The sequence below is a fragment of the Pithys albifrons genome, chromosome 2 (assembly GCF_047495875.1).
Source record: "Pithys albifrons albifrons isolate INPA30051 chromosome 2, PitAlb_v1, whole genome shotgun sequence".
NCBI lineage: Eukaryota > Metazoa > Chordata > Aves > Passeriformes > Thamnophilidae > Pithys > Pithys albifrons.
Window position 1 is genome coordinate 27,538,457 of NC_092459.1, and position 26,158 is coordinate 27,564,614.

The window sequence follows — 26,158 nt, forward strand, 5'->3', positions numbered from 1 at the left end:
TGCAGAAGATTATTTGGAAAAAATATATTTTAACTGTTGATGACTGAAAATCAACAGGCGTCTTCCAGCAATGCCCTAAGCCTTGAATTGAAGACAGGTTTCCTACTCTAATGACAGGTCTTTGCTGCAAGTGCTTCATTCCCATGCTGATATCAAATGCTGTGGTATTGCATCTTCTCTGACAATTCTCACAGGTAGGACTGTGGTGATGGAGCTGGAATCAGTATTTCTCCATAAGTAAACTAAATTTTCAAAATCATAGGATACATTGACTGAAACCACTTTTAACTCACTATTTGTAGTGCCAGGAATATGCAAAAATATCTGATTACAAATACAAGAATTTAGAATCCTAATTGTTTATAAATAGGCAATCAGTAGTTGTGTTTTATTTACTGGTTTTTAAGCAAATCATAGATAGATAGATAGATAGATTAGATAGATAATCTAACTGCAAGGAATCATTACTCTGTTTAACTACTTAGAGTTGTTCCAGCAAGTCAGTCTTAGCAGTTACTCATCCCAGTTGTAACTGGGAGAAGAAAGATGTTTGATAAAACAGATAAATAATCTGTCTACATGGTATTTAAAAAAGAAAAACCTCATGAGAAGATTTCCCAATGAGGCCCAAAAAGCACCAAGGTTTGATAAAGTTCTCCCTTGTCAAAAAGAAGGAAGAGTTTTTTCTTCATTCATAACAACTTAGACAGAAGTAAATGTACAGAGACAACTTATGCACTACTCAGAAGATTATCTCCAGTCTAGATGATGACAGTGGTGGTGGTGGAAGACAAAGAAACTTAGGCATATTACTCACTGTCTTATTTGACATAACACAATGGATCTTCTTTAATCTTCTGGATTTAAAATACAAACTGGACAAAACACTTGAGGAATTAAGATATTTTTCATATGGACAAAGAAAATTAATAGAAATTTCTTCAAGAGGAGAAAAGAAGTAAAAGTTGATGCACTTGAAACAATTTTTGTTTCAAAAATGTGTATGAACTGCTCTTACTTCGTTCAGTTTACAGCAGCAAAGACATAATTGTTTACTGAGACAAGTTACTACCTGGAAGGAGATGTAACTCCTGTAAGTTACTTTTCAGTCTGGCTCTACAGAGTCTGTCTTTCTAGTTCCAGAGACCATGAGGTGAGTACAGGCAAAGAAAGTGGCCATCATGCAGAGTGTGCAATGCATTTTCAGCTGAAAGAATAGTCTGTAACTTTTGGTTGTCTGCAAAAGCATTGGCTCTGCCAGTGCCTGTCAGGAAAATCCTGCCAGCATATTTGTCACTCTTGTTGACAGCTACAAAGCTATCTCAGTTATAGCCTATAGGATTGATCTAATATTTATAGTATGCCAGCACAGGCAAAACAATAATTCTGACTGTCAGGGGAAAAAATGGGGTGGAATATAACACCATAAAATTCAAACAAAGAGGACAGCCCTGGTTTACAGTGCCTTTATTGTCATTACATAAAAACAAAAAACACAGATGTCTACATTTATATTTAAACCCTGATTTTTCCTCTTAGTTATGTTGATAACAAACCTAAGTGATGGGAACATTTGTTACTTTCTCTAGCATGCTATATTGAAGATCTTGTGTGACAAGGGCTGCATTAGGAAGCCAGCGATGTTCACTAAGACATACAGCTAGAAGAGAAATAAGTGCTATGTCATCTCTATCTGTCCTCCATCAATTCTGTGTCTTTTGGAAAGACATTAAATTTTTCTATACTTCTGTTTCCTAACTTCTAAAATAAATATAATACTTAAGCATAATACTTAAGCATAAGACCTCATATAGAAATTGAAAATTTTGGAAGAAAAATGCAAAATAGAGAGGTATTATCGCTTTATGTTGCCTTTTTAGCCTGGAGAGCCTAGGACTGTTTGGTTTTTTTTTCCTCTTATTGATGTTTAAATACCTTATTGGGAATTGGAAGATGATGAGGTACATGTCACAAGAGAGGTTAACTTTGAAGCTTCCTCATCTGAGCAAAACAGTTTGCCTGGTCTGCTTGAACACAAGATGCTCTAAAGCAGATTTGCATCACACTCAGTAACTGCTGTTAATTCTGGCGATGGGAGGAACCCACGGGTGTTTTCTTCTTTAGACGTACTCTGTGGAGTAGAGAGCATTTGGATTAAATGCATCGTTGGCGTCTAGAGCCCACATTTCTGTATTGCAGCAGAAAAATAAAAAGTACATGAGTAGGGCGAGGGTAAGTTATAAAAGCTTGGAGTTGGTTACTGTTGCTAAGGAAACTACTTCCCTGGTATCTGCACGTTCATCACATCTGTCTCTCCTGCTCTGCCTGGCTCTAAGAAAATCTTGTATCTTGATGTGAAAAGGAGAGGGGGGGGGGGGATGAGCAACATTGTGTTTCAAAGTAAAATGTAAAGACAGCACAGTCTTTACATACTCAACAATTCTGAACAAGCACTTTGAGAAAATTATGCTGGTATTTAGAAAGTTCAACCATTTTGTTTCTGAGTTGGGCAAGGATACCTAGAAAAGTGCAACATATGTCAATATGATGGATAGGGCTACATTTGACATTCTGTTTACATGTTCAAATCCTATGCTGCCTGCACTTCAGAAACACATGCACATTTGAGAGAATCCTAAAATCAAGATTGTCTGCTTTAATACAGAAGGTAGTGAAAGCAGAATGTGAGGTTCTTGGGATCTCTAGACCTATCAGAACTGAGAAATCTCTATGAACATAGTGTCCCAGAAATGAGGTGGCCCACTGCACAGAGTGAGATCAAAGAGTATGTTCTAAAGTAACAATGCTTCGGGTTCCAGTATCATAAGCCTTGAGATCAGATTCAGCACAGCTGGGGATGCTTTGAAAGAAGGAATTTTTATTTTATTTTTTTTCAAATCGCTGTGCCAGTGCTTATCCAAGTGCATAAAACTCTGAAGTGTGACCTAACTTCAGCATTGATAAAGTGAGAGAAGACTCGGATTAAATTTACAGCAACTGGGAGATGCCAAATTAAATTAACATCAAACACATGGAAAACCAAAGCAAGTGTAGTGCCTAAAATCAGAATCTGAGCCTCAGTACAGCACAGTTTAAATTACCACATGTGGTAAGTCTTGGTGTTTCTCCCTTGCTTCATTCTTCTTTCTGCTCTGTATTTGGCTCCCTCCACCTGCAACAGTCACTTACCAAAACTGAAGAGCACTCTTACTCATTTAAGGGTTGAGCACTTTAAGATAATGTTTTCTAATTACAAAAGTAATTTTTCTACTGCATTTTCCCTATTGAGATAGCTCATAAACAATTTGCAATAGGTTATGATGGATTGAAAGGAACTTCTCATCAGGAACTATTCATGACTTACCTTCTTCTGCTGTTCACAAAATGTCCATGAGTAGAAGAAAATTTTTTCCCTTTTAATTATCCTGAGTAAGACTTCAAGTCATTTTTGCAGATAGTAAATAGAATGTAGTTTCTAATAGACATTTAATTGAGAATACTTCCTTATTCAAACAAGAAATTATAGCAGTTTGTTTTGATTGGAGATCACCCAGACAAGTTCCTGTTTTTCAAGTTATTCTTGCAATCAGGTATATGATTATATTTATGATATGGACACTTGTGTTTCTGTAAGTAATATTGACATTGTAAAACTTTAGATTCCAAAAGTTGCCTTGCTGTCCTTATTGTTGTACAGGTGAAAAAGCAGCAAAACATGTTTGCATTCTCCTGTCAGTAAGCAGGAACAGCATTTTCTTTTTGAATGTGTCTCTCTGTTGACATCCTTCTGACAGAAGTGTTGCATAGTAGTATTTCTTTAAACATTCATTCTCCTCAAAATGAAAGCAAACCTTCCTATGTAAAGGTAATTTCTCAAATAGACTGTCTTTTAGGGACAAGTCTTCAAATTTACTTTATGGATCATATTATTAAACGTTAATTTCTGAGGAATTCCTTTTCTACTTTCAAGAAATCTGTCACTGTGCAAATAGTCCCCTTTCCTTCTTGTGCTCACACTGAAGATATTTCTCTCATCTGAGGAGTTTTACTCCTATAGTAGAAGATGCATGGGATTCCCTATATGTGCATTTAGAGAGTGTATGTTTCAAATAGACTGTCTGATTATACTGTTAAGAAATGTCTTTTATGAATCTTACATTTATCAACAGAAGATACATTGTATTTTGCGATGATTAGCCATATATCTGTTAATCGTCATGTCAGACCTGTACCAAAATGAATGAGAAGACAATGCCTAAACCATCACCAAGACAGATTTGGCTTGAATACTCTGTCACTGTCTACTTGCTAATTCTGTCCATGGGTAAATCAAATTCTGTGGTCTTGATGTGATAGACTGACAGAATTTGGAACAGCCACGAAATACAGCAAATGGATGAAATGGCAGAAATAGGCATTTATGTTTATTGTTTCTGATTTATTAAGTGTGCTCAAGAAAAGTCATGCATTGCATTCCATATGGTTTAATTTAATCTCTAATAGGAGTAGTGTAGATGATGTTACACAAGAATCAGTATCAGATATTGTTTTCACAGGTTCAAGATGCATTCAGATGTCGGCTGAGAAATTGCCAGGATCCAATCAATGCAGATTCTTCAAGTTCTTTTCCGAATGGACATGCTCAAATCATGGTTAGCTTCTATTTTACTCTTTTATTTATTCTTTGACTATTAATTTAGTTTTTTATAAGCAAACAAACAAAAATGCTTCCTATATTTTATGTGGCAAGTATGTATAGCTGAAGTAGTAACACCGTTTTTAAGCATAATTCTGTTTAGGTCATTGTCTGCCTCCTTAAATCTCCTAACAAGTTTTAAATTATTGGTGTGATTATTTAGTGCAGCACAGAGAATTAATATCTTTCACTAGTGTCTTTAGAACAAGAGTTACATGAGAATGAGAAAGTAATCTAATAATAAATTGTGGCTTTTTCTACTGTTGCTATTAAGAGTACTGATGCATTTGAGAGTCTTCTCTTCATGAGGCCTTGAAAAATGTTCTTCTCAAACTAAGTTAGGCAAGGAGAAAGTGCTAGAGATTTTACAGAGGGAATCTATTTAGTGTCTTGAATTAAGGAAATAGTGAATGGCTCAATATGTCAATTTGGATTTACTAATACTGTTAGGTTGTATAAGAAGACAACATGTTGGTCTCTTCACTTTCTACAACAACTTGTAATTGACTATAATGGGGACAGGATCAGGCCCTAAAAACATGCAAGGTTCAGCAAAAATGCAAGGCTCAGCAAGCAGATGGCCTTCAAAAATGATGACTCAGAAAAAGACCTTAATGTTTGGACTCCACAAGCCAAAAAGAGATCAGTCTTATTGAACATTTCACATGTAATAAACTTCTTGTAGAAATAAAACAAAAAATAATTGACTTTTCTAACAGAATAAAAAGTTGTGTGTAACTGGGAAAAGTGTGCTCTCATTTCCAACTGTTAAAATTCATTCTTAGTTCATACAATTAATTTTAGCACAATGAATAAGCTATAGTTGTTTTCAGGGAGTACAAAAATGTTAAGTAAATACATTAGTAGCAAGGAATGACAGAATGTTTTATAACAAATAAGCACTTTATAACAAATAAATAAAGTTACAAATAGGGTGGACTAACTAGGTTACACTTATTCACAGTAATCTGTATTGCAGGTTATTTTTCATACTGCTGTTCATAAAATTACTATGAAAAGCTTCCTTAAAGAAGATCTGTTGATGAGATGTAGAAGCTATTCTCCCATATAAATTAAAAACTATACACTGTATAATTTAATGAAAATTATATACTCTACTTCCACCTATTTTATTTTATTTTTTCTGGTCAGGCAGCATACTTTGAAAACCACCCAGTTATACTTTAGGAAACTTTGTAAAGCTCTGCTGTTGTAAAACAATACACTTCACCTTCTCAGCAACAAGAAACCACTTTTAAGAGACTGTGACCCTGTAAGTAGGACATTTTGGAAGTGCTAGTTGGCAAAAAGGTATTGTGGTTTATTTTTTAATTAATAATAGCTCTTTTGTTTCATTGTTTCTTGTTACAGACTGATTTTGAGAAGGACGTGGACATTGCTTGTCGGTCAGGTAAGAACACTGAGAGAGAATTTAGCCAACAAAAAGTTCTTTCTGAAGTGAAAACCCAAAAAATATATGGATTTAACAATTTACAGAAATTATTTATAAATTCAATCCAAAAAAGAGTGAAAAGTGATGTCACTCAACATATTAACCTTTCCTTGCCCTGATACACAAACAAATGTGATACTGTCATCTTGCTATAACGAAAGCAAAAATAGGGTATCTTAACAGCTATGTGTATGAAGGATGCTTCAATTTCTGTTATTTTTAACAAGGGTCAATTTGTTAGGATGCTAAGATATTTCAGTAGTGTGATCTTTAATTAGTCAGCTATGTTTTTTTGCGCATACTAAAAATAAGACATTTTCAGCAATTTATTTGCCTACCTTGGTTAAATAAACAGTGTGAAATAAATGACCATTTAAACCCTATAGAACTTGTTAAATCTAAGATAGTCCCAAAGGACAGTTTTTCCTAGGGACTCAGTCCTGCCTAGTCACCCTCAGTTTTCAATGATTGCAGAGAGAAAGAGAGAGAGGTTGTTCTCTCTGCAGGGTGAGTCAGGGCAGAAGCCTGACTTAGCTGTTCTGTGTCATCCACCTAGAGGACATTCTGCTCTTTGTTGGCTATATCAGAAGCCAAGAAAGGTGATCTTATTAAGGTAAAGTTTGAGTTTCCAGTCACCCATCTTTAAAAAAAATGCTAGTTGAGTTTCTTGCAATATGATATTAGTTCTTCCCTAAAGATCAATTTAATATGCATATGTACTTTGAAGGGAGTAGGATACTAGGTTGTAACACAAATGCCTGTCTGTCACCATCCACTGCAGACAAAAATCCAGCATTGATCCATGTAGCTCCTACTTCTCACCTTTGATGACACCACTGTGCAGTACAGAGAGTCTTGTCAGGGACATCCTTAAGGAGATGGACTTTGAATGCAGTTATGAACAGGCTTTACTATATAAGCATTTAAGTTCACTTTCTTTTAATGAAAAATTTAAGGATAGGTCACTGTTAGAAATGTCTTAAGAGTCACTGCAAACAATGAAGCAGCCACTGAGTTCAGATATTTGTGCACTGTTGTTTAGAAGCAAATTGTTCTTTTCATGAGGGAAAAATGAGAGTTAGTTTTGTATGAGGTAGGAGGGTAGGATGCTTAGTGAGCTGCTTGCTGTGGAAAAAGGAAGTGTACTGACAGGTGCTGGGGGACATGGGTCATCAGAGCCCTTAGGCATCCAGAAGGGATGTAAATGTAATACCTGAGATATTTCAAGTTGTCTTTCTGTCTCAGCTCATGAGTGGAATTTTATTGTGCAAACTAACACTGATATGAATTAAAATATTTTCAACTGGCACCAGAAAATCCTTGCACGCAGCTGGAATAAGTCCAGTAATTGTCTATTTTAATTTTTTTCTTAGTGTCTGTCATTTTTCTATCATTAAAAATGTTAAATTATAGACTTACATTTATTTTTTAAAGATGAATACCTGTGATTGAATAGATGCTTTGCTTGTGAAACCATCCTTCAGTGCTCCTGGAAATTTTAAATTTTGTGACAGTATGAGTAACTTTTACGTGTGGAACTCATTCCAGCAAAAATTACTGGATATTGTTGAAAGTTTGACCAGGAAGGTCTAGGCCTAGAACAAAAGTGGGTTATGACTCTTCTATAAAACATGTTTATATTCTTTATAACCTTTTCAGATGCAGCAAAATATTCTTTCTGATACCAATGGAATTTCTTCCCAATGTGGTAATTCTTTTGTCACTTCTATTTAAAACATAATTTAACAGAGAAGAGTTTCAAAAAGTCAGTGAAAAAGCACATTTAGGAGCTCAGGAACACATGCTCATAGTTGTAATCTATGGTAGGTCATTACAATGGATTGGCAAAATGTTTCTGCATTACAATCTGTTTGACATTTTCCAGGAGGTTATGTGGAGTTAATAACGACAGTACAGATGTCATAGTGTATTTTTTTTGAAAACCCTTAATGAGTTCCACATGGCAGGCTTTTGCTTAAGCTGTAAGTCACCTAAGATCTATATAAGGCAGTATGAATAAATAAAGCAGTGTTTTTAATTTAAATAAATGACTAAAGCTTAGTCAGAAATCTGTGTCAGTTATACATGGTAGATTAAGAGATGTTTATTTAAAAAAAAAAACATACACAAAAGCCCTTTCCAAAAAAAAATCTATGAAAGATGAGTTATTAAGTGGATAGAAAAATCTTTAGGAAGATGAACTACTAAAGGAAGCACTGCTAGATAAAGCCACAAGTAGTGTTAGGTATACACGGTTTCATGTTGTAAGAATCCTGTTCTCTGACCTACAGTTCTGCATAAAGACATTGGACCTTGCAGAGCAGCCACTATAACAGGAACACTTTCTAGAATTTCACTCAATGATGAAGAGGAAGAAAAGGGGCCAAATCCTGAAGGAATGAGCTATTCAACCTTGCCTGGAAACATCATCTCCAAAGTCATCATCCAGCAACCAACAGGTCTCCACATGCCTATGAGTATGAGTGAACTGGCCAACCAGTGCCTGAAAAAAGACAACAGTGAGTTGCGGAGGACTGTGTATTTATGCACTGATGATAATTTGAGAGGTGCAGATATGGACATAGTCCATCCTCAAGAACGGATGATGGAAAGCGACTACATAGTCATGCCCCGGGGCTCAGTAAATACCCAGCCATCACTGAAAGATGAGAGCAAAATGAATATAGGCATGGATACCTTGCCTCATGAAAGGCTGTTGCACTACAAAGTTAATCCAGAGTTCAATATGAATCCCTCTGTAATGGACCAATTTAATATCAATTTAGACCAGCATCTTCCCACCCAAGAACATATGCAGAATTTGCCATTTGAGCCCCGCACAGCAGTGAAGAATTTCATTGCTTCAGAGCTGGATGACAATGCAGGATTATCAAGAAGTGAAACTGGATCCACAATATCAATGAGCTCTTTAGAGGTCAGTGGTGCATAAACAAATTGCATGCTCAGTTGTTCTAATTATATGATAAGACAATAAATTGTGCCTTGTGTCTAAGGGGTGAAGCTAATGTTTTAATTCAGTATAAATTATTGTTTGGGATCATACACTGCTGTTCATATTTCTCTTATTATCAGAAGTGTTTATACCTAGAAAACAAGACTAAAGTTTCAGAACCAGTCTGTATGAAACAATATAGTTCTGGAGATTTAACATTCCACACGACTGCAGAGGATTTCGTGACCTACCAGGTAAAGTCCACTGGAAAATTCTGTGTTGCTTTGAGAAGAAAAGCTATTCCTACAAGATACAAGTGCTAATCATTGGCCTTACCTGCAAGCACATGCAGTTGAAAATATTTGCCATTTTATTGCTGACAATCATATCTGTCTCAGATATGATAGGTCTGATTCTGCTCTCATTAATGTAAATCTTGGATTCTTCCATCCAGTAGTTCACCATTTACTGATCTAGTTTTGTTTGCATGTGTGTGCAGGCATTGGTACAACTGATGTGTACAGTAGGTACAGGTGGGCTTTATGTGGAGTGTCCTAGATTCCAGTCAGATTGCAAAAGTGAACTGAAAAGCCTTTAAAAGGGTTTCAGTTATTACTACAATCTGTCTGTGGGATTTAAGCATTATCAAAGTGAAAACTATCTAAACCATTTCTTAAGACCTAAGCATCAAATAATGCCATTCCTGTTAAGCTTTTATTTATGCAAAGCCAGGAGTGAGATGCAGTTAATTTCATACTCGGGTCTCCTTAAGATCTGGGAATACATTTCACCAGCATTTCAAATATTGTGAAACACATCATTTTGTAGGAAAGAGAAAGACAAATAAAAAAAAAACATGGTACTTACACGTTCTTTGAAAGAAGTTACAAGTGGAAAAAAATTTTACTGTATGTGCAATCTGAAAGCCATTAGCTATTATTCAATGAAGTTTGGACCCATCTGTGAAGGGGAACTGAGACTTAGCCTGATTGTTCTATTTTTTAGACACAGAACTATATCTGATACTTGATAAGTGGTGCATGTTTATGGATATTTCTTTTAAAATGGAGTTGAAGTTTTATGGAGAGTTTGGGTGGAAGAATTTAGAATTTCCTTTCAAGAAATACCTTTACAAGCTTTGGAAGGGAAATATTTTCTGTGCTGTTTATATTGTCTGTGTACTAACATAAGTTTTTACAAGACTGGATTTAACTGAAAAATTAATTGAAAATGAAGTGGGGGGATTTGCAAGTATTCAAAAATTATCCACATTTTGGTTGTGGTTAAAGTTTATAAGTAGAAGCTTGGACAAATTTTCAAAATTATGTCTAAAAGATAGTGCTTGCCCACTCGGTGCTCAGACAGACAGGCTCTTTCAAAGCAAGTTTGCATTGTTAAAGAAATTACTGCCCTCCGTTCAGGTATATTATTTCATAGATCCCAGGTGGTACACAGGAGTTCTCAAGTTTAATGCAACCAAGAAGCAGGATAGTTAAGGTGAACTTCCAATAGTATCCTCTCCCACGTATCTGCAGTAGTCTTTCAGACGGTTTTTGTCAGATGTAGAGACTCAAATCCAGTCCAGTTAAGATTAGACATATGGGTGAGATACATGAGGAGGATTTGTAACTCCCTGAGAAGATAGACATACATGCCACCATACCGCCCACTCTGATTTACTCTGTGGTGATGCCTCTTTCTTTCCATTGTTGAGAAAGGTCATCTAGGACACCTAAAGGGAAAAAAAAAACAAAAACAAACAAAAGCAGACTTAGTTAAGTTGCAAAAATTAGTACAATAGTTACTTCAACTAACACAAAATTACAGTTGCTGAGGCCTGAAAAACTGTGAGTATAATGTATTGGCCCTTTAGAGGCATTTTCTAAATGTACTTATATCATGTTTAGAGTTTACCTCTAAGATGTGATGTACACACCAAATCTTGATCAGTATTCTTTATATTATTTTTGTGCTCAGAAGAAACTATGTGTGCAGTAGAAAATGTAGTAAAATATAATAATGTATGATGGTAAATATTTAGTCTCTTCTAACTTGGTAAATATATTAGGCTTAGATGTCTGTATGTTGGTCCAGAAAACTGTAAACAGTTATGTTATTAAACCTCATTGAACCCAGCATAATCCCATGTATTAGGAAAAAATCCCAGATATTAGGGCAGATGAGAAATGAAAGGAACTGTTCAGGCTTTTTTGTCTGTCTTTGTTGTTCTCAACATTACTTGATGATATAGCACTGGTTCATCTTCTGATAAGGATGTGCTGTACTGAATTGAAGATAGGCATGTGAAAAAAATTGTATAAAATTAGAGTCTCAAGCAGATCCTGATAAGCAGATCCAACCAGATAAAGAATGTGATTGTGTTTTTACATATGTAGTCTGTAAGAAGCAAGGGTTGGGGTAAAGCGCCAAAACAACTGGATTAACTTTTGTTGCTGCCTTGAACAAAGTAAAGAAAGGAGCAGGAGTGATTTTTTTTTTTTTTAGAAGATTGCAAAATCTTTTTCAAGGCAGTTTTTCAGACACTATGGAGTAGCAAAACCTGCAGCAGGACATTCAAGATCATCCTGCCCACATTTTTTTTCTGATTAGTCCACCTCTAAAGGAGAAGATAATTCTGAGCAGTAAGAATCTTCCCCCTCCTATCTGCTCATAGTTGGAACACAACTATAGTATCAGTAGAAAAAACGTATATCCTGACTTTTAACTCTGCAGTGAGGATCCATCACCTCTACCATTAGATATCTAAATGTAGGCATTCCCCTTATAAAATGGAAAAAGAGCTCTTCATATTTGGCTCCCTTTTAGAGTCAATTGAGTCAAATAGCCATTTTTAGGCCACTTTTAGACATCTGCTCCAGGATGAAGTAAATCACATGCCTCAGTGCAGGTGTCCCTTTTCAGATTTCATAGAGGAAGACAAAATGAATAGTTCAGACAGGAACATCAAAAATGTTGATGTCCTAAATTTAGTCAGATGAATCCTACTGTGTGTCACAAACTTTCATCTAAAACTTTTATATCTATGAATTTTTTCCTCAAGAAAATGTTTAGATGGGAAGGGAAACATTACATGTTTTATTATATATGGAAGAATTTCAGTTTTTGAAAGATAGTCTGAGAAAGCCATAAAATTACATAAAAGTATTGCCCAGATAAGTATAAATTCAAGGATCTGCATATTCACAATGTGCAAATTAGGGATTTTTATTTTATTTGGTATGTACCCAACAGGACTCATGTGATTACAGGCACAGGCAGGCGTATTAATCCATCGTGGAGTTTCTGAGGAGGAGCAATCAAACATCTGACTAATATTCTGCACATCCCCTATGTGCATGGATTAAAACTGACTTTGCTACCTTCACATCAAAGTGGCTTGGAGTATGCTCCTTCATTTCAAAGTGTTTTGATTTTAATGAAGAAAACACTCCACACAATCTTCTGGAATGGATTTTATTTTGAAAATGTACACTCAGAGTGATGTGCTCATTAAAATGAAATTACTTTGAAGTGAAGTATTGCATTCCCAGTCACTTAGATGCAGAGTAAAGTTGGGAAGTTTAAATGCAGAGGAAAAACCTGATGTGAGCAACATATCTCCAGGATAAGTAATTCATCTGTTTTTATTGTGAAAAAAAAAAGGGTGGAAGAGGGAGTAGATACTGGCTGCCTGACTATGTGAAGAGACTTGTATTGTTACCTTTGTGGGAGAAGAATGAATGATCCTCTCAAGGGAACAACGTTTAGTATAGTGTGAGCAGAAATGGAAAAGAGCTGAAAGGAGACAAAGACTTTAAACTATTATAAAGTGAAGGATGTGCAAAGACAGGCAATAGAAACATTTATTAAAGGCAATAAAGACTTCACAAATAATTTGCCATATAAAGGACCGATATTCTCTTTCCAGTCTCATATTTTATTTTTCTGTCTCAGTGCCTGCTTTATGTGGAATAAGTTGATTGTGTGACTAAAATAATCCTTCTGTATTCAATCATGACTGCTCTTAATATATTCAAAGTCAGTCAAGTCTGTGGTCCTTGGCCAAATCACTGACAGGAGGCTTTAGAAAGAAAATACTGTTACAGTTGAGAAAATAAAGGGATAGTAAAATGCGAAGAAAAAGTAAAGATGTAGATAAAGAGGAGAAAAAAATACATAAAAAAGAGGGAGGGGGAGAAATATGACAGAAATTGAGAATAAGCTTAAAATGAAAGCATTAGGAAGAAGGAAATAAAAGCAATATGGAAGGAACAAGGTCTAAAACAAGAATAATTTAAAAAAAAACAGGAAAGGAGAGAAGAAATACACAGTTAAAATAAAATACTCAGTCTCATCAATAAAGTGTCAGAGCATCAGACAGATCAAAAGAAAAATGGTGTGAAGTCATTTTGATTTATGACATGAGAAATAAGAGAGAGAACAAAAATAGAGAGGCAAGAACCACAGAAATTTCTTCTTTATCCTGTTTCCACATTGCATTTATTTTTAGGCATTCTGTATCTCAGATTTCTATCCCTCCCATTCCTCATTTCAGTCTTCAATAAGCTGTGGAGGCAGCTCTTGCCGTTTTGTGGCTCTCAGTGAAATGAAGTCTAGTCCTATAACAACCCTCTCTTTCTTTCACGTGAGTGAGCAGGTCTCAGATTCCTCTGACTGCAGAAATTGATGCAGCTTATTTTCAAGTTACTGTACAGGAGGGGGAATAGAATCAGGCAGAGTTGACTATAGCAACTTAAGATGTGAAGAACTGAAATTTTAGTCAGTATAATGAAGTGCAGCACGTATTGCAAACTTTATATTATAATTGTTCATTTGAGAAATGCTACATTTTCCTCCAAAGCATTCAGAAACACAAAACAAGTGGTTTCAGTTGATTGAATGAATACATGTGCAGGCTGCCCTAAAAAAAAACGGAACAGCAAGCTGCAATAACTTCCCAGAATAGTTTTAAACTGCAATCTCTGAAGTTATGTTTGTGCTGTGTGTTGATGTGCTAAATTTGATAGCATATTTTAAAGACCTAAAATTCCCACATTAAAAAGCTATTTCACTTTTTTCATGAAAATTTATTTGCTTTATGTGTAACTCATATTATGAACTAATAGCCAACATAATCTTTTATTCAGAAACTAGAGTGTTTTTTCAGTTATGTACACACAAAAGGCATTTTAAATCAAAACTGTCTATCTACATTCCACTTTCATATCTCTGAAGGCCAAAAAATATTTCCCTTTACATGTGTTCTGGGAAAAAGTCCTCCCCAGGCTAAGATCTTGTATGTCAAAACTAATCTCAGAGTGAATTATAAACTGCTCATAATAAGTCTTTATATTGATGGAAGCACAGTTATAGTCCTGACTATAATATGGTATCTCTGGTTTCAATTATACTTTGCACAATGCAATATATCTTTAGGACTATCCAGTGTAATTAATCAGGTAGTGGTGTAGTAGCACAGACTAGAATGAGGAGAAAACCAGGCATTTGTTGTTTTACAGAGACAGAAAGGAATTTTATTAGTCATTTAGCAGGAGCAACCTTTTTCTGGTGCCAGCAGATTAGTGTGTGATGGTGTATGGAAATTATTATTCAGAATTCTATTTTTGTCCCTCAGCATAGTTGAAAGTTGTTCTGCAATTACACAGAGAAGCTATACATGATTAGCACAAAGTGAAATTGATTTAAAACAAATTACTACTGCAAATATTTTTTTCACAGAATTTCTCTTTGATCCTGGCATGAAGGGTAGGGGATTTTTTCTACTAAAATGGATTTTATCAATTAAGATCAGAGAGCTCTAGAAATCAGAGATGGAGTAAATCTTGTCAGGTCATCTCTTCTATCAATGTAAGAACATTTTCTACAGTATATTTATTTCTCCAATACATAGTCAAACTTCACTTTGAAGACTAGAGTAAAGGATTTCCAATGTTCTGCTTAGCAGATTATTGCATAGTTACATAAACTTTCTTTATTCCCAACCCCATCTCTGATTTTTTCAGATTTTTCCCAGTTTTGTTTATGTGTTTATATTCTTCTAAAATTTCTAAACAAACTTCTGTGTGTGCTTCTTCCAGAGACAGTGTTTAAACAAAGTTCTATCACTCCTTTATCCTTTTCTCTTAAAAGAACTTTTTGCATCTCTACTCTGAAATTTCCCGTTTACAGGCATGATTTGGTTTCTGCCAGTGTAGAGTGTCAATGCAGAACCGTCACTGGAGTTTTTCAAAAAGAGACAATCACAATGCCTGCTGAGGATGAGATGTGACCCCTTCTTTTTTTGAAGGATTTATAATTGTGCATGGGTTGCAGTCCACTGCCTACCCACACCTCTCATTTTTTCAGAATTATACCGGCTAATTCCCTGCCACTGAATAATTGCTTGGGTCTTCAGCTTTTTAGACAGTCTCTTTATTACTCACCCTTGTAGTTCTTCAGCATTTGGGACTCTTCAGCTTGGAGAACAGATCACTGAGGAGTGAATAGGGAATGATTATTCATATCTCCTATAAAATAAAAAGCAGGAGCATCAAATGAAATGCCAAAGGGATAAACAAATTAATTTCCTTTGTCATATTTAAATGGTGGAATTCATTACCCCAGTACATTTTAGATATCAAAATAAACTTCTCCCAAGGAAATTCCCAAACTACTGAAGACCTAGGGAAGGTATTGTAGCAGAAATACTTGCCCTGGCACATCATAGCAGAACCTAATCAAATACAAAAAATTAAATGAGGTAAATCCTTAACAATATCCTTTGCAGTTATTTGTTACAAATATTCTACTAACATTAATACTGAAGTGGATCTCCAACTCTTCCTTGAAAAAGCTCACCAGTTTCCAGTGTAATTTTTATGTTGGCTAACATCATTCTCAGTTTTGCAGGCACATGAAGGGAACAGATTTTCCAAAAGAAACATACTGTTGTGACCAGTTCAGCAGCTCATTTGATGCAAGAAAATGTCACCCCTTACTCCACTCAGCTGCTGTCTTTTGTTAAAGTATAGAATGAGCTAGATGGTTAATTTCTGAAAGTGTTTAAGTATGTGTGGAAACACCTTTTTTCTCAGATAAAAGAGACATAACACATAAACTTCTTATATGAAAAAAGTACATACGCAATCACAATTAATGTAATTATTTTCATGGCTTAGGCTTGTTATATATCATACAGAAAGTAGGAGAACATTGAATAAAATATCAACTTTCAGTTGGGACTGAAGGGACACTCTTTTAGCCTTAGAAGTTTCCCAATGACTTCATGCTTCTAGATATGCTCCCACTTTCAAAAAATAACATTACAGTCATTTCAAGATGATGTAGTAACCTGAAGAACCTGATTGTGTACCCAGTGGTGTCAGTGACAACACAGCAGATAACTCAGTGGTGCAGGATCACATTCATAACCAGCATCCTTTGGCTTTTTACAGACTTGCAGAACTTCACTGCTGCCATTTGGCTGTGTGGTAGTTAAATACTTTTTATATCTTGGAAGAATAGGCAGTGGCATGACTTGCACTGCATTTCATAGTATACAGCCATGGAAAAAAGAGAAACACAAGCACAGAACAGGAAATTTGGAATAATTGCATATCTCTGACAATAGCATAGTTAAATATGTTTCAGTCTATTAGATAAGTCTTTTTTGTCATGTAAACAGTGATAGAGTTTTCTGGCTGCAAAACGTAGTAATTTGGACAATGCCAGGTGTATTTCTACTGCAGTTAAACAGACTTAAGGCAAAACAAAAATGCTCCAGTTTTACAAATCACAGTACCTGGGAAACTACGTATTTCTTCCTAAGTTTTAATGTTTTTGCTTAGGATTCTCAGTCAAACAATTCAATGATATCTGGTTTATTACTGAACTCTAGTTGAAAAATAGGTTTTTCAAGCATTTTTCAAAGCTACTCCTGTAAACTTCACCTCATTATCTGCCTGTACATATTTGTTCTTTTGCAACCAGGGAGCCTTTCAGTTGTAGATGTGCTCTAATTGGACTTTAAGAATAGACCCTTCTTCATCAAAAATGCATAGGGTTTTTTAGGTGCTGATTGACTGTGGAATGGTGAAGGCCTATGTCAAAGGTACACTTGTAGTGTGGCCCTCTTAAATGAATGAAAAGTAAGAATTTAGCTGCTTTAGTAATTTGAGTATAATGTCCTCATATTTTTTCTTACCTGACCTTTGTTGTTTCCTTGTTTTCATCATTCTTAGTTGGGAAGAGTTGTTTAATTTGTTTTATAATATTCTTTTCAAAGTATGCTAGATTAAATCAAATGGATGATTAAAGATAGCTTCTCTAAAGCTGGTTGTTGTTGTTTGTTTTAATTGTACTAGCCTGTTCTTTTATACTGCTTTCCAGCCCTTTAGGCATCAGTGTCAACAGTGTTACAAAAATACTCTTCATATTATTGTGGATTGAAGCATTAAAGTTTTTCTACAAAACCAAACATGTCACAAAGTGGCATTATCAAGGACTCAGGGACCAAAGATCTTCCACTTTCTACAAATGAAAGATTTGTAAAATCATTCCTTTCAATTTCAGGAGAACAAAACAGCTTACTAAAACCTACAGGTTTGTTAAACCAAATAAAATCAAAGTCAGAAACATTACTCATCTTGACTTGGTGACTTGGCTTTGTATCTCACTGAAGAAATTAGGTGCAATTGGAAAAGGCTTCTTGACCATGAATTAAAGCGAGACTACCCTACCACAAAAATTAGGATTAAATTGCAGCAGCAAGCCTTTTTGGATTTTTGGGGATACTTTTTCCTTCTTTAACCCTCCTTCTTGAAGGTGGATCTTTTGTTTCCAATCTCATGTTTTTTCACCTCTTGCAACCTAGCTTCTTCTTTCTGCATCTCTTTAATCTATTGTAAGACATTTAATTTCCAACCTTAGAAAAGATATTTTTATCCTTTACTTACAATATTTCTGTTTCTTTTTGATATAATTTGACTTTACAAGTGGTTTCTTTTAGAATTTTAAAAAATTCTGTGCTAAATTATTTGTGATATGTCTAAGCAATCATATTCTGTTGCATTTTATTCAAGTGATTATTTCACTAGTAAATCATTCTTGCTTTATATCAGATGCTTTGAATCAGATTTGTCATAAGTTTAAAACAAAATCATTGCTTTCTCCATCCAGATTGTCATTGCAAATAAACAAGCTGAAGCTATGACAAGTGTAGATGGTTTCGGCTTGATTTTGCTGTCATTTATTCCATTAAAATCAATGGAGTTGTACCAATGTAAGCCTGATGTAGGAAAGAATCAATTTCTGTATACCTATAAAAATCTAAATCATAATTTATATAGATAGATAGATAGATGTGTAAAAAGTATAAATATGATGATAATTTTCAAATACCACAAAAAGTATAGAAATAAATATATTTTATACACCAGAGGTTTGATTGCATGCAAATAACATGCACATCGTGCATCCCAGTGAAATGCAGTCTGGTTATTTCAGAGAAAATAATATGATATTGGTCTAATAAACTATGCAAAGTCATGCATTAATCTTAAATTATCATAATAAAATCTACATCATCTTACAGAATACCTAATATATACCTGATAGGAAAACAGGAATGTTATTTAGATTCATTAATATGATTTGGTGAATAGCCCCTTGTTAATACAACCTCTTTTTTCTTTTTTTTACTGCTTAATAGAGAAGAAAATCACGTTATTCGGACCTTGACTTTGAAGTAAGTTTTACTGAATTATTCCTGATTATTAAAAGTATTTTTCTAAAAGTAAATGTGAAGTGTTCATTTTATCAGATTTTAGCCTTCCAACATAGTAGACGTGATAGGGTGGTTCAATTGGTATTGTAGAGAACATGATGAACTATTCATTGAAACTACTTTGGTGCAACTTGTTTGCAAAATATTCTGAGATCAAACTGTCATATTGCAATATTAACCATCATGATTTCAGTTTTTAAATTCTTTGCCTCTTCATTTTCATCTGGGTTTGTTTTGTTGGGTTTTTTTAATTTTGCTGGCTTTCTACCTATTGAAAAAGTGCCACACTTCTGCAGGACAGGCTACATCATTGCAGAAAGTTGCTTTGTTCAAGAGATTCTCAGTAATCTGTTTTATCTTTCTTTCTTCAATACTAATTTACTGGCATATGAGTTTCACATCCAAGTAGTGATTATGAATGTGTCAAATTTTGAATGATGAAGTGCTGGAGGTGTCAAAGCTTATGGATCACATGCTAAATAAAAATCAAGTTCATGTAAGGTTCTTTAGGTTGGATATCCACAATTTCAGACTTAAACCCTGTTGAGAGAGAAGCTTTAATTGTAATAGTTAATGATCACTTTGTCCCATCTCAGCCAGTAGCAATAGAACAGTTCAAGGGGATGTTCATAATGTATGGGTTTGGGGTTTTCCCATAGATTGTCTTTTCATGCATAGAAGTAGTTTGACATAATTCCTTATATGTGTCTCCAGAGAAGTGGAACAAATATATTTGCATGAAACTTACAGATCTTAAGCTAAATTTGAAATCTAGTGATCAATATATATCAACAATAACTTCAAAAATTGCCTTGTTTGCACATGAAAACAAAATAATTTTTTATCATTATTTGGGCAGTAAGCACATATATGTACTTCCAGATTTCAGGTTCTAGTTCATAGAAAAGAAAGAGGCAGAACTAGCCACAGGAGTGGTCATAGGAGCCTTGCAGGGCAGAAGGGCTTGCTTTGGTGACCTGCTTTTGCTGAAGTACTGGTCCTCCATAACTGATTGTGGCTTCTTGGTAATTTAACATCACATCTTAATCTCTTAGTTTGTTTTCCCCCAGAAACTAAAGCTACCTTACACCCTCATGTAATGTCTCAAATAATGCACCACACAAAGATTCATACAGGAAATTTTAAAGAAAATAAAACTCAAATATTACTCTAAATATGCCTTAGGAGAAATGCATAGAAAGTAAGAAGAAACAATAGCAAAATTCTGACAAGCAAGCAATATGGTCAGAAGTTTTATAATTATAGTGATATAAAGAATTCTTAAATTGACTGTTCTTTACTGAAAGGTAGAAATAGCATGCTGTCCACAATTCCCTGTGAACAGGTACTAAAAGATTCTATCACTCTGAAATATAATCCAACACCAAATAAACACCAACAATGCAGTACACATTCTGCTCTCAAGAATCAAGATACCCATTACATATTTTCTCTTGACTCACATAGTTTCACAGAATCACAGAACAGGTAACGTTGGAAGGGATCACAGTGAATCATCTGGTCCAATCTCCATACTCAAAGCAGGGTCATCATAGAGCACATGGCACAGGTTTGTGTCTGGACAGTTCTTGAATATCTCCAGTGACAGAGACTCTACAACCTCTCTGGGCAATCTGTTCTAGTGCTTGGCCACCTGCACAGTAAAGTTCTTCCTCCTATTCAGGTGGAACTTCCTGTGCATCAGCTTCTGCCCATTGTCTCTTGCCTTATTGCTTGGCACCACCAGAAAAAGGATGGATCCAGCCTCTCGACACCCTCCCTTCAGATACTTATTGATGAGGTCCCTCTCGGACATCTCTTCTTGAGGCCAAACAGGCCCAGCTCCCTCAGTCTTTCCTCATAAGAGAGATGCTCCAGTCCCTTAATCGTCTTTGTTGCTCCACTGAACCTGCTCCAGGAGCTCTCTGTCTCTCTTGTACTGCGAAGCCCAGAACTGGACAGAGAACTCCAGATGTGGCCCCACGAGGGCTGAGTAGAGGGGCAGGATCACCTCCCTTGACCTGCTGACAATGTTCTTCCTAAGGCACCCCAGGATACTCTTGGTCTTCTTGGCCGCAAGGGCACACAGGACACACAGGACACACGTGGACAGCTTGTGGTCCAAGACCCCCAAGTCTTTCTCTGCAGAGCTGCTTTCCAGGAGCTCAGCCCCCAGCCTGTACTGTTGCAGGGGGTTATTCCCAAGGTTCAGGACCCTGCACTTGCCTTTGTTGAATTTCAGACAGTTCTCTGCCCATCTCTCTAACCTGTTGAGGCCCTTCTAAAGGGCTGCATAGCACTCTGGGGTATCAGCTACTCCTCCCAGATTTGGTTTTTTATGGTGCTTACACCTTTATCTTGCCTTGTTTGCAGCATTGTTGCTGCATGGTCTACTATTTTTAGAATTACTATTAAAATGCAGGAAAATATATTTGTTTGTAAAATGGAAAGAATGAGTACCCATTGGGAGTGATTGCTGAAGAACTGAGAGTGGTAGCAATACTGTGCCAGTTACTACTGTGTTTTAGAAGTATTTTCTCAGATTAACCCCATCTCACCTCCCCGTTTTATGATTCCTCTGGTTATGTCAGTGGGCTTTCCTATATTCTTTCACATAGTATGGCTGTCTCTCTAAGGTAAAACAAAATTAAAAAGCTATAAAATGTTCAAATGGCACCAAATTCCTTCACACAGCAACACATCCAGATGAAGAAAATTCAGATAGTATGGTGTGTCCAAAATGCAGCAATTTGGATACCTCAAAGCAGCTTGACTGCTAAACAGAATAGAGTCTGAAGGTGAGATTGAGACAGAGTGATGGACATGCTAATTAAATGTTTAACACTTTCTCTACTTTATCTGTGACCAGTGACATCTGGCATTCTCTCAGACAATGTCTTTCCATGGTTCTGAGGATAACCAATGATGGAATGACATGGACGTAGTTCTGAGCATAATAGATGCTAAACACACAGTATGGACAAGGGGCTGTGTCAAGATTGGCTCTCTCTGTCCTTATCCTTTTAACAGTCTCTCAAAGGTCTCTACAATCTCAACCTCTACGTGTCTCTCTATACCCATATTACTAAATTAGACATTGGAGGGACTATTCCTGGGTGCCAAAATTCCAGGTTTTGTATTTATTAGTTTTTAGAACGGCCTTCACTATTTTAGTCTGAACCACCTTTGTGCCTCAAAAAAATTTCTGAGTGGCATTAGGGTATCAGCACAATCTGACTACCATTCTCACTAAACAATTTGGTGTAGACTTCTCATTTGGGAGACTAACAGAATTTAGTAGAATTTAGTGTTCATTGAGAATGTTCCATGTTAGATGGTGCTAGAGAATAGTCTTGGACATATTTGACTTACTACTACAGAGTCATAATTTCATAGTTGGTTTTTTTTTGTTGTTGTTGTTTGTTTGTTTTAAAAGAATGTTCTAGTGGGAACAGTCACCTTAATATAGATAATTTGAAGGAAAAAGAAATAAACATGAGGAAAACAATTTTTCACCAAGAGCCACAGATGAAACTCAAAGCCAGCTGCAATGTAATGTGAACATAGCCAGATTAAGACTGCTCAACACCATAAAATACTCTGCCCCTGCTATCTCCAATATATGCAGAAATACAGAAATACAGGTGTAGTTTTAAGGGCCTTTGCAATGCACTATAAATAATGAAAGACCTGTGACTGTGTGGGTACTGTTACAGAAAACTTGTCTCTCCGTTAAAAGGAAAGAGAGAGAAAAAAAAGATGACACCCAAACTGGTAGCCCTATCGTAAATCTTATGCTGGTTAGAGAGAAGAGCCTCAAAACTGAGCACCTATATCTTGTTTTTCCTTTTTCAATACTTTAACATTACATTCTTAATTTATCCCTTTATAAAGGAAAAAAAAATAAGAGAGACTTTAACAAATGGGGGTTCGTCTGTCAACAGAAACTATTTCTGCTACATGGTATGCTGTCCACAATTAGATTTTGTGAAACACTGACTAAACTAATTGAACTTTGAATTTTGCTAAATGAACAGTCAACATGCAACAGCTTTACAGCTTCTTTCTCACTACTACCAAGATTAGCTTAAACTCATTCATGCAGTCTGGTATTCAAAGCATGACCAAAGTTATTGGTCTGGACAATTTAGATCCTTGTTGCTGCTGACTGTGGTAACCTCAGCTAAGTGTCCTCTCTCCCCAGTCATTTTTTTCCTAAAGCTGGACAGGTATCTTTTTCATTAAGTAACTCAGCACTAACAGTTAGCTGTCAGATCAAATAAAATTCATTCTAATTATGTTGAAGAGAAATAGAGATGCTGGAGAAATTCCCAGGAGGACTTTAAAAAGTGTGTGCACTGGCAATCACAAAAACATACAGGAGAGTTAAACACTACTATTCACATGTGGCTTAGGATTCAAGATCACAACTACCTTTAAATTCTGTGAGAGGGTCTGACTGATGGATTTCCCCAGCCATCCCGCTCTCCTCTTTCTATCAGCCATTCATTGGATCTACTCTGGCAGTAACACTTATGCCCAATAATTCAGAAAAATGCCTTATTACCCTGCTCCCCAGTATTCAAGCCATCTCTGGCTCTGAGGGAAAGCAAGGGTACACTGGACAAGTGTGAATACCAGACTTCTTTTCTTTTCACAGAGCAGTAGACTCTCACCAGCAATAATGCTAAATTGATCACTAGTTGCCGAACCTGCATTCTTTCAGAATTTTTTCTGCCATAGCTATTTGTTACAACAACATTACAACTCACAAAAGTTTAAAATTGTTCTCTTACTAACCTGAAGACATCTCTTGAAAGCAAAGATAAAAAAATGTGCCCGCAGGGAAGAATCCTTTCCTGTTCCTAAGTTTGCCAACTGATCATACCTATAACATCTTGGAAACACAGCATGTTTCCACTACATGGCTGGGAAGACATTTCCCCATCTGTTCTTTTCACTTATCTGCTTTGTACAATATTTGAGAGAGAATATTTTTACCTGTGACAATGTAGAAAATACCCAAGGCAAATTAAATGACATTGTAATGATGATGATGATTATTATATTGTTATTTGTAGGACTGGCCACAAATCATAGAATCACAGGATAACCTGGATTGAAATGGACATTAAAGACCATCTAGTTCCAACCTCCCTGCCAGGCTGAGGGAATCCTTCCACTAGACCTGCTTGTTCATATCCCCATCCAACCTGGCCTGTACACTTCCACGGAAGGGAGATCCACAACTTCTCGGGGCAACCTCTTCTAGTGTCTCACCACCCTCATCACAAAAAATTTATTCCTATAGCTAACCTAAATCTTCCCACTTTCATCCTAAAGCCATCACTACATGTCCTATCAAGACACGTTCTTGTAAAAAGTACATCTCCAACTCTCTTGTAGGCCCCCATTAGCTACTGGAAGGCTGCTATAAGATCTCCCTGAAGCCTTCTCTTCTCCAAGCTGAACAAACCTCTCTCAGTCTGACTTAATAGTATAGGTGCTCCAGCCCTCTGATCATCTTTGTTGCTCTCCTCTACAGTTGCTCCAACAGGTCCATGTCAATCTTACATTGGAGAGCCCAGAGCTAAACACAGTACGCTAGATGGGATGTCATGAAATATTCATGAGAATATTTGTTCTTGAGTTAGAATTTAGCTAAAACCCAACCATATGTTCAAAGATCTTCCCATCTTGATGATAACCATCCACACTGAATTCTTTTCTGTGAGTAGATGCTCATAAGAGTAAGGCATATTCTTTTCAAAACACACGCTCTACCTGACCTATAAATGGGGGTAGAAATGTGAAAGGGACGTCAATTCGGCTTAACTCCCTTTAGCTTGTGAGGCACAAGAGTTATGGAACCTGCAGGAAAGACCACAAGAAGCTCTGTGTCTGTAGCCTGGTGGCTGTCAGGTGCTTCTGGCAGGGATATGGCGTAATGGGCAGATGCATAGTTGCACCTAAAGAAGGTGTGTTTTCAAAGGGCAGCATGAGATGTTAATTTTTCATCCTGTTCATGTCCTGGTGCTATCACAGTAAACCAAGTTTATATTGGTCAAGACTTATGGCTTTTTATTGATAAAACTTATGTATTTCTAAGATTAATAAAGTGGTGTTTTCCACATTGCTCATTTCATAGAGAAAACAGATTAACCCCCTACAAATGCTCTGTAGAAAATAAGAGTTAAATTTGGAAATTTAAGTTATTGCACCTTCCCTTCAGTTCAGATCATTCTTTATAAGCAGTGGGGAGGGGGTGGCTGTTAGTGGGAATTATGGAATGGAAGCCAAGAAAACACAAAGAAACTGAAAGATCCATAGGTACATGCTCATACCAGTCATTCTGCTATTAAGAATAAAATTTAAAGCATTTTTTTTTTCTGGCAGACTTCCCAGTGCAAGTGTTTTATTTCTCCTCCCACCTGCTTCTCCTCAAGAATAATGTAATGAGTTGAGTAAGGCATTTGCATTATTCATATTTGCTATTTAACGACATTTTGGGTACACGATTCGAGAAAAGACATCGGAAAGTAGCATTCTCTATATTCTTAGCCTTCTACTAGAAAGTTTCCAAAAGGAGATACTTGTTTCACAGTCATATGCTATTTACTGCTTTTTAGAAGCAGTATTTTAACCCACCAAAACTGTTTTATTCCCATGATCGTGTCTGCTTATTTCAGGAAATAAAAATCTTTGGGATAGAACCTCTCTTTTTTAAATTGTAGGTATATGAAATTTGCTTTATACTCCTGTCTACTATAACAGCAATACCTTAAAAGAATCCCTAGGAAGTCACTTAAGGGAAACTCCTCTCATAAATTTAAATCAACTATCCCTAGTTAAATTACATTTTGCAAGGAGTTTATTACCAAATTCTACTCAAAGTTTTCCCTTATTCACCCCAGAACTCATATTAAGTTAATAGGTCTTTGATTTCTCAATTTATCTCATGTCTCTTTTGTGAATAATCTCACCAATTTCCTCTTCTCAGAAACGAAACAAGTTCTGAAGATACAGTGTAGCTATATTAAGAATAATATGGTTATTCCAGCATAGCAGTAAAAATGCATGGGCAAAAGAGTAGCCACATTTCATTAAATCTATTAACACATAATGCAAATGAAAGATAAAGTTAAGATTGGTATTGATAAAGAATTATTGAAGGTCAGCTACTGCCACTCCGTTTTCAAAGGTACTAAGCTTGGCAGGAATGTTACTTGCTGGAAAGGGTCACACTGAGGTACCACGTAAGTTTGCAGGGTT

The 26,158-nt window shown here is 36.0% G+C and overlaps 1 protein-coding gene across 8 annotated transcripts in view; it reads left to right on the plus strand.

Annotated features, from left to right (window-relative positions):
* The window catches only part of ADGRB3 (adhesion G protein-coupled receptor B3), a 478,263-nt gene that overhangs the window by 448,156 nt on the left and 3,949 nt on the right, over nucleotides 1-26,158 (plus strand). For 6 of the 8 annotated variants that reach the window (XM_071548514.1, XM_071548518.1, XM_071548519.1 and 3 more), the window contains 5 exons: nucleotides 4,557-4,652; nucleotides 6,068-6,107; nucleotides 8,441-9,084; nucleotides 9,243-9,356; nucleotides 18,812-18,847. In XM_071548514.1, coding sequence (XP_071404615.1) covers nucleotides 4,557-4,652; nucleotides 6,068-6,107; nucleotides 8,441-9,084; nucleotides 9,243-9,356; nucleotides 18,812-18,847 — 930 coding nt within the window. The remainder of the gene's footprint in view (nucleotides 1-4,556; nucleotides 4,653-6,067; nucleotides 6,108-8,440; nucleotides 9,085-9,242; nucleotides 9,357-18,811; nucleotides 18,848-26,158) is intronic. The other 2 variants (XM_071548520.1, XM_071548521.1) reach the window with 2 other exon arrangements.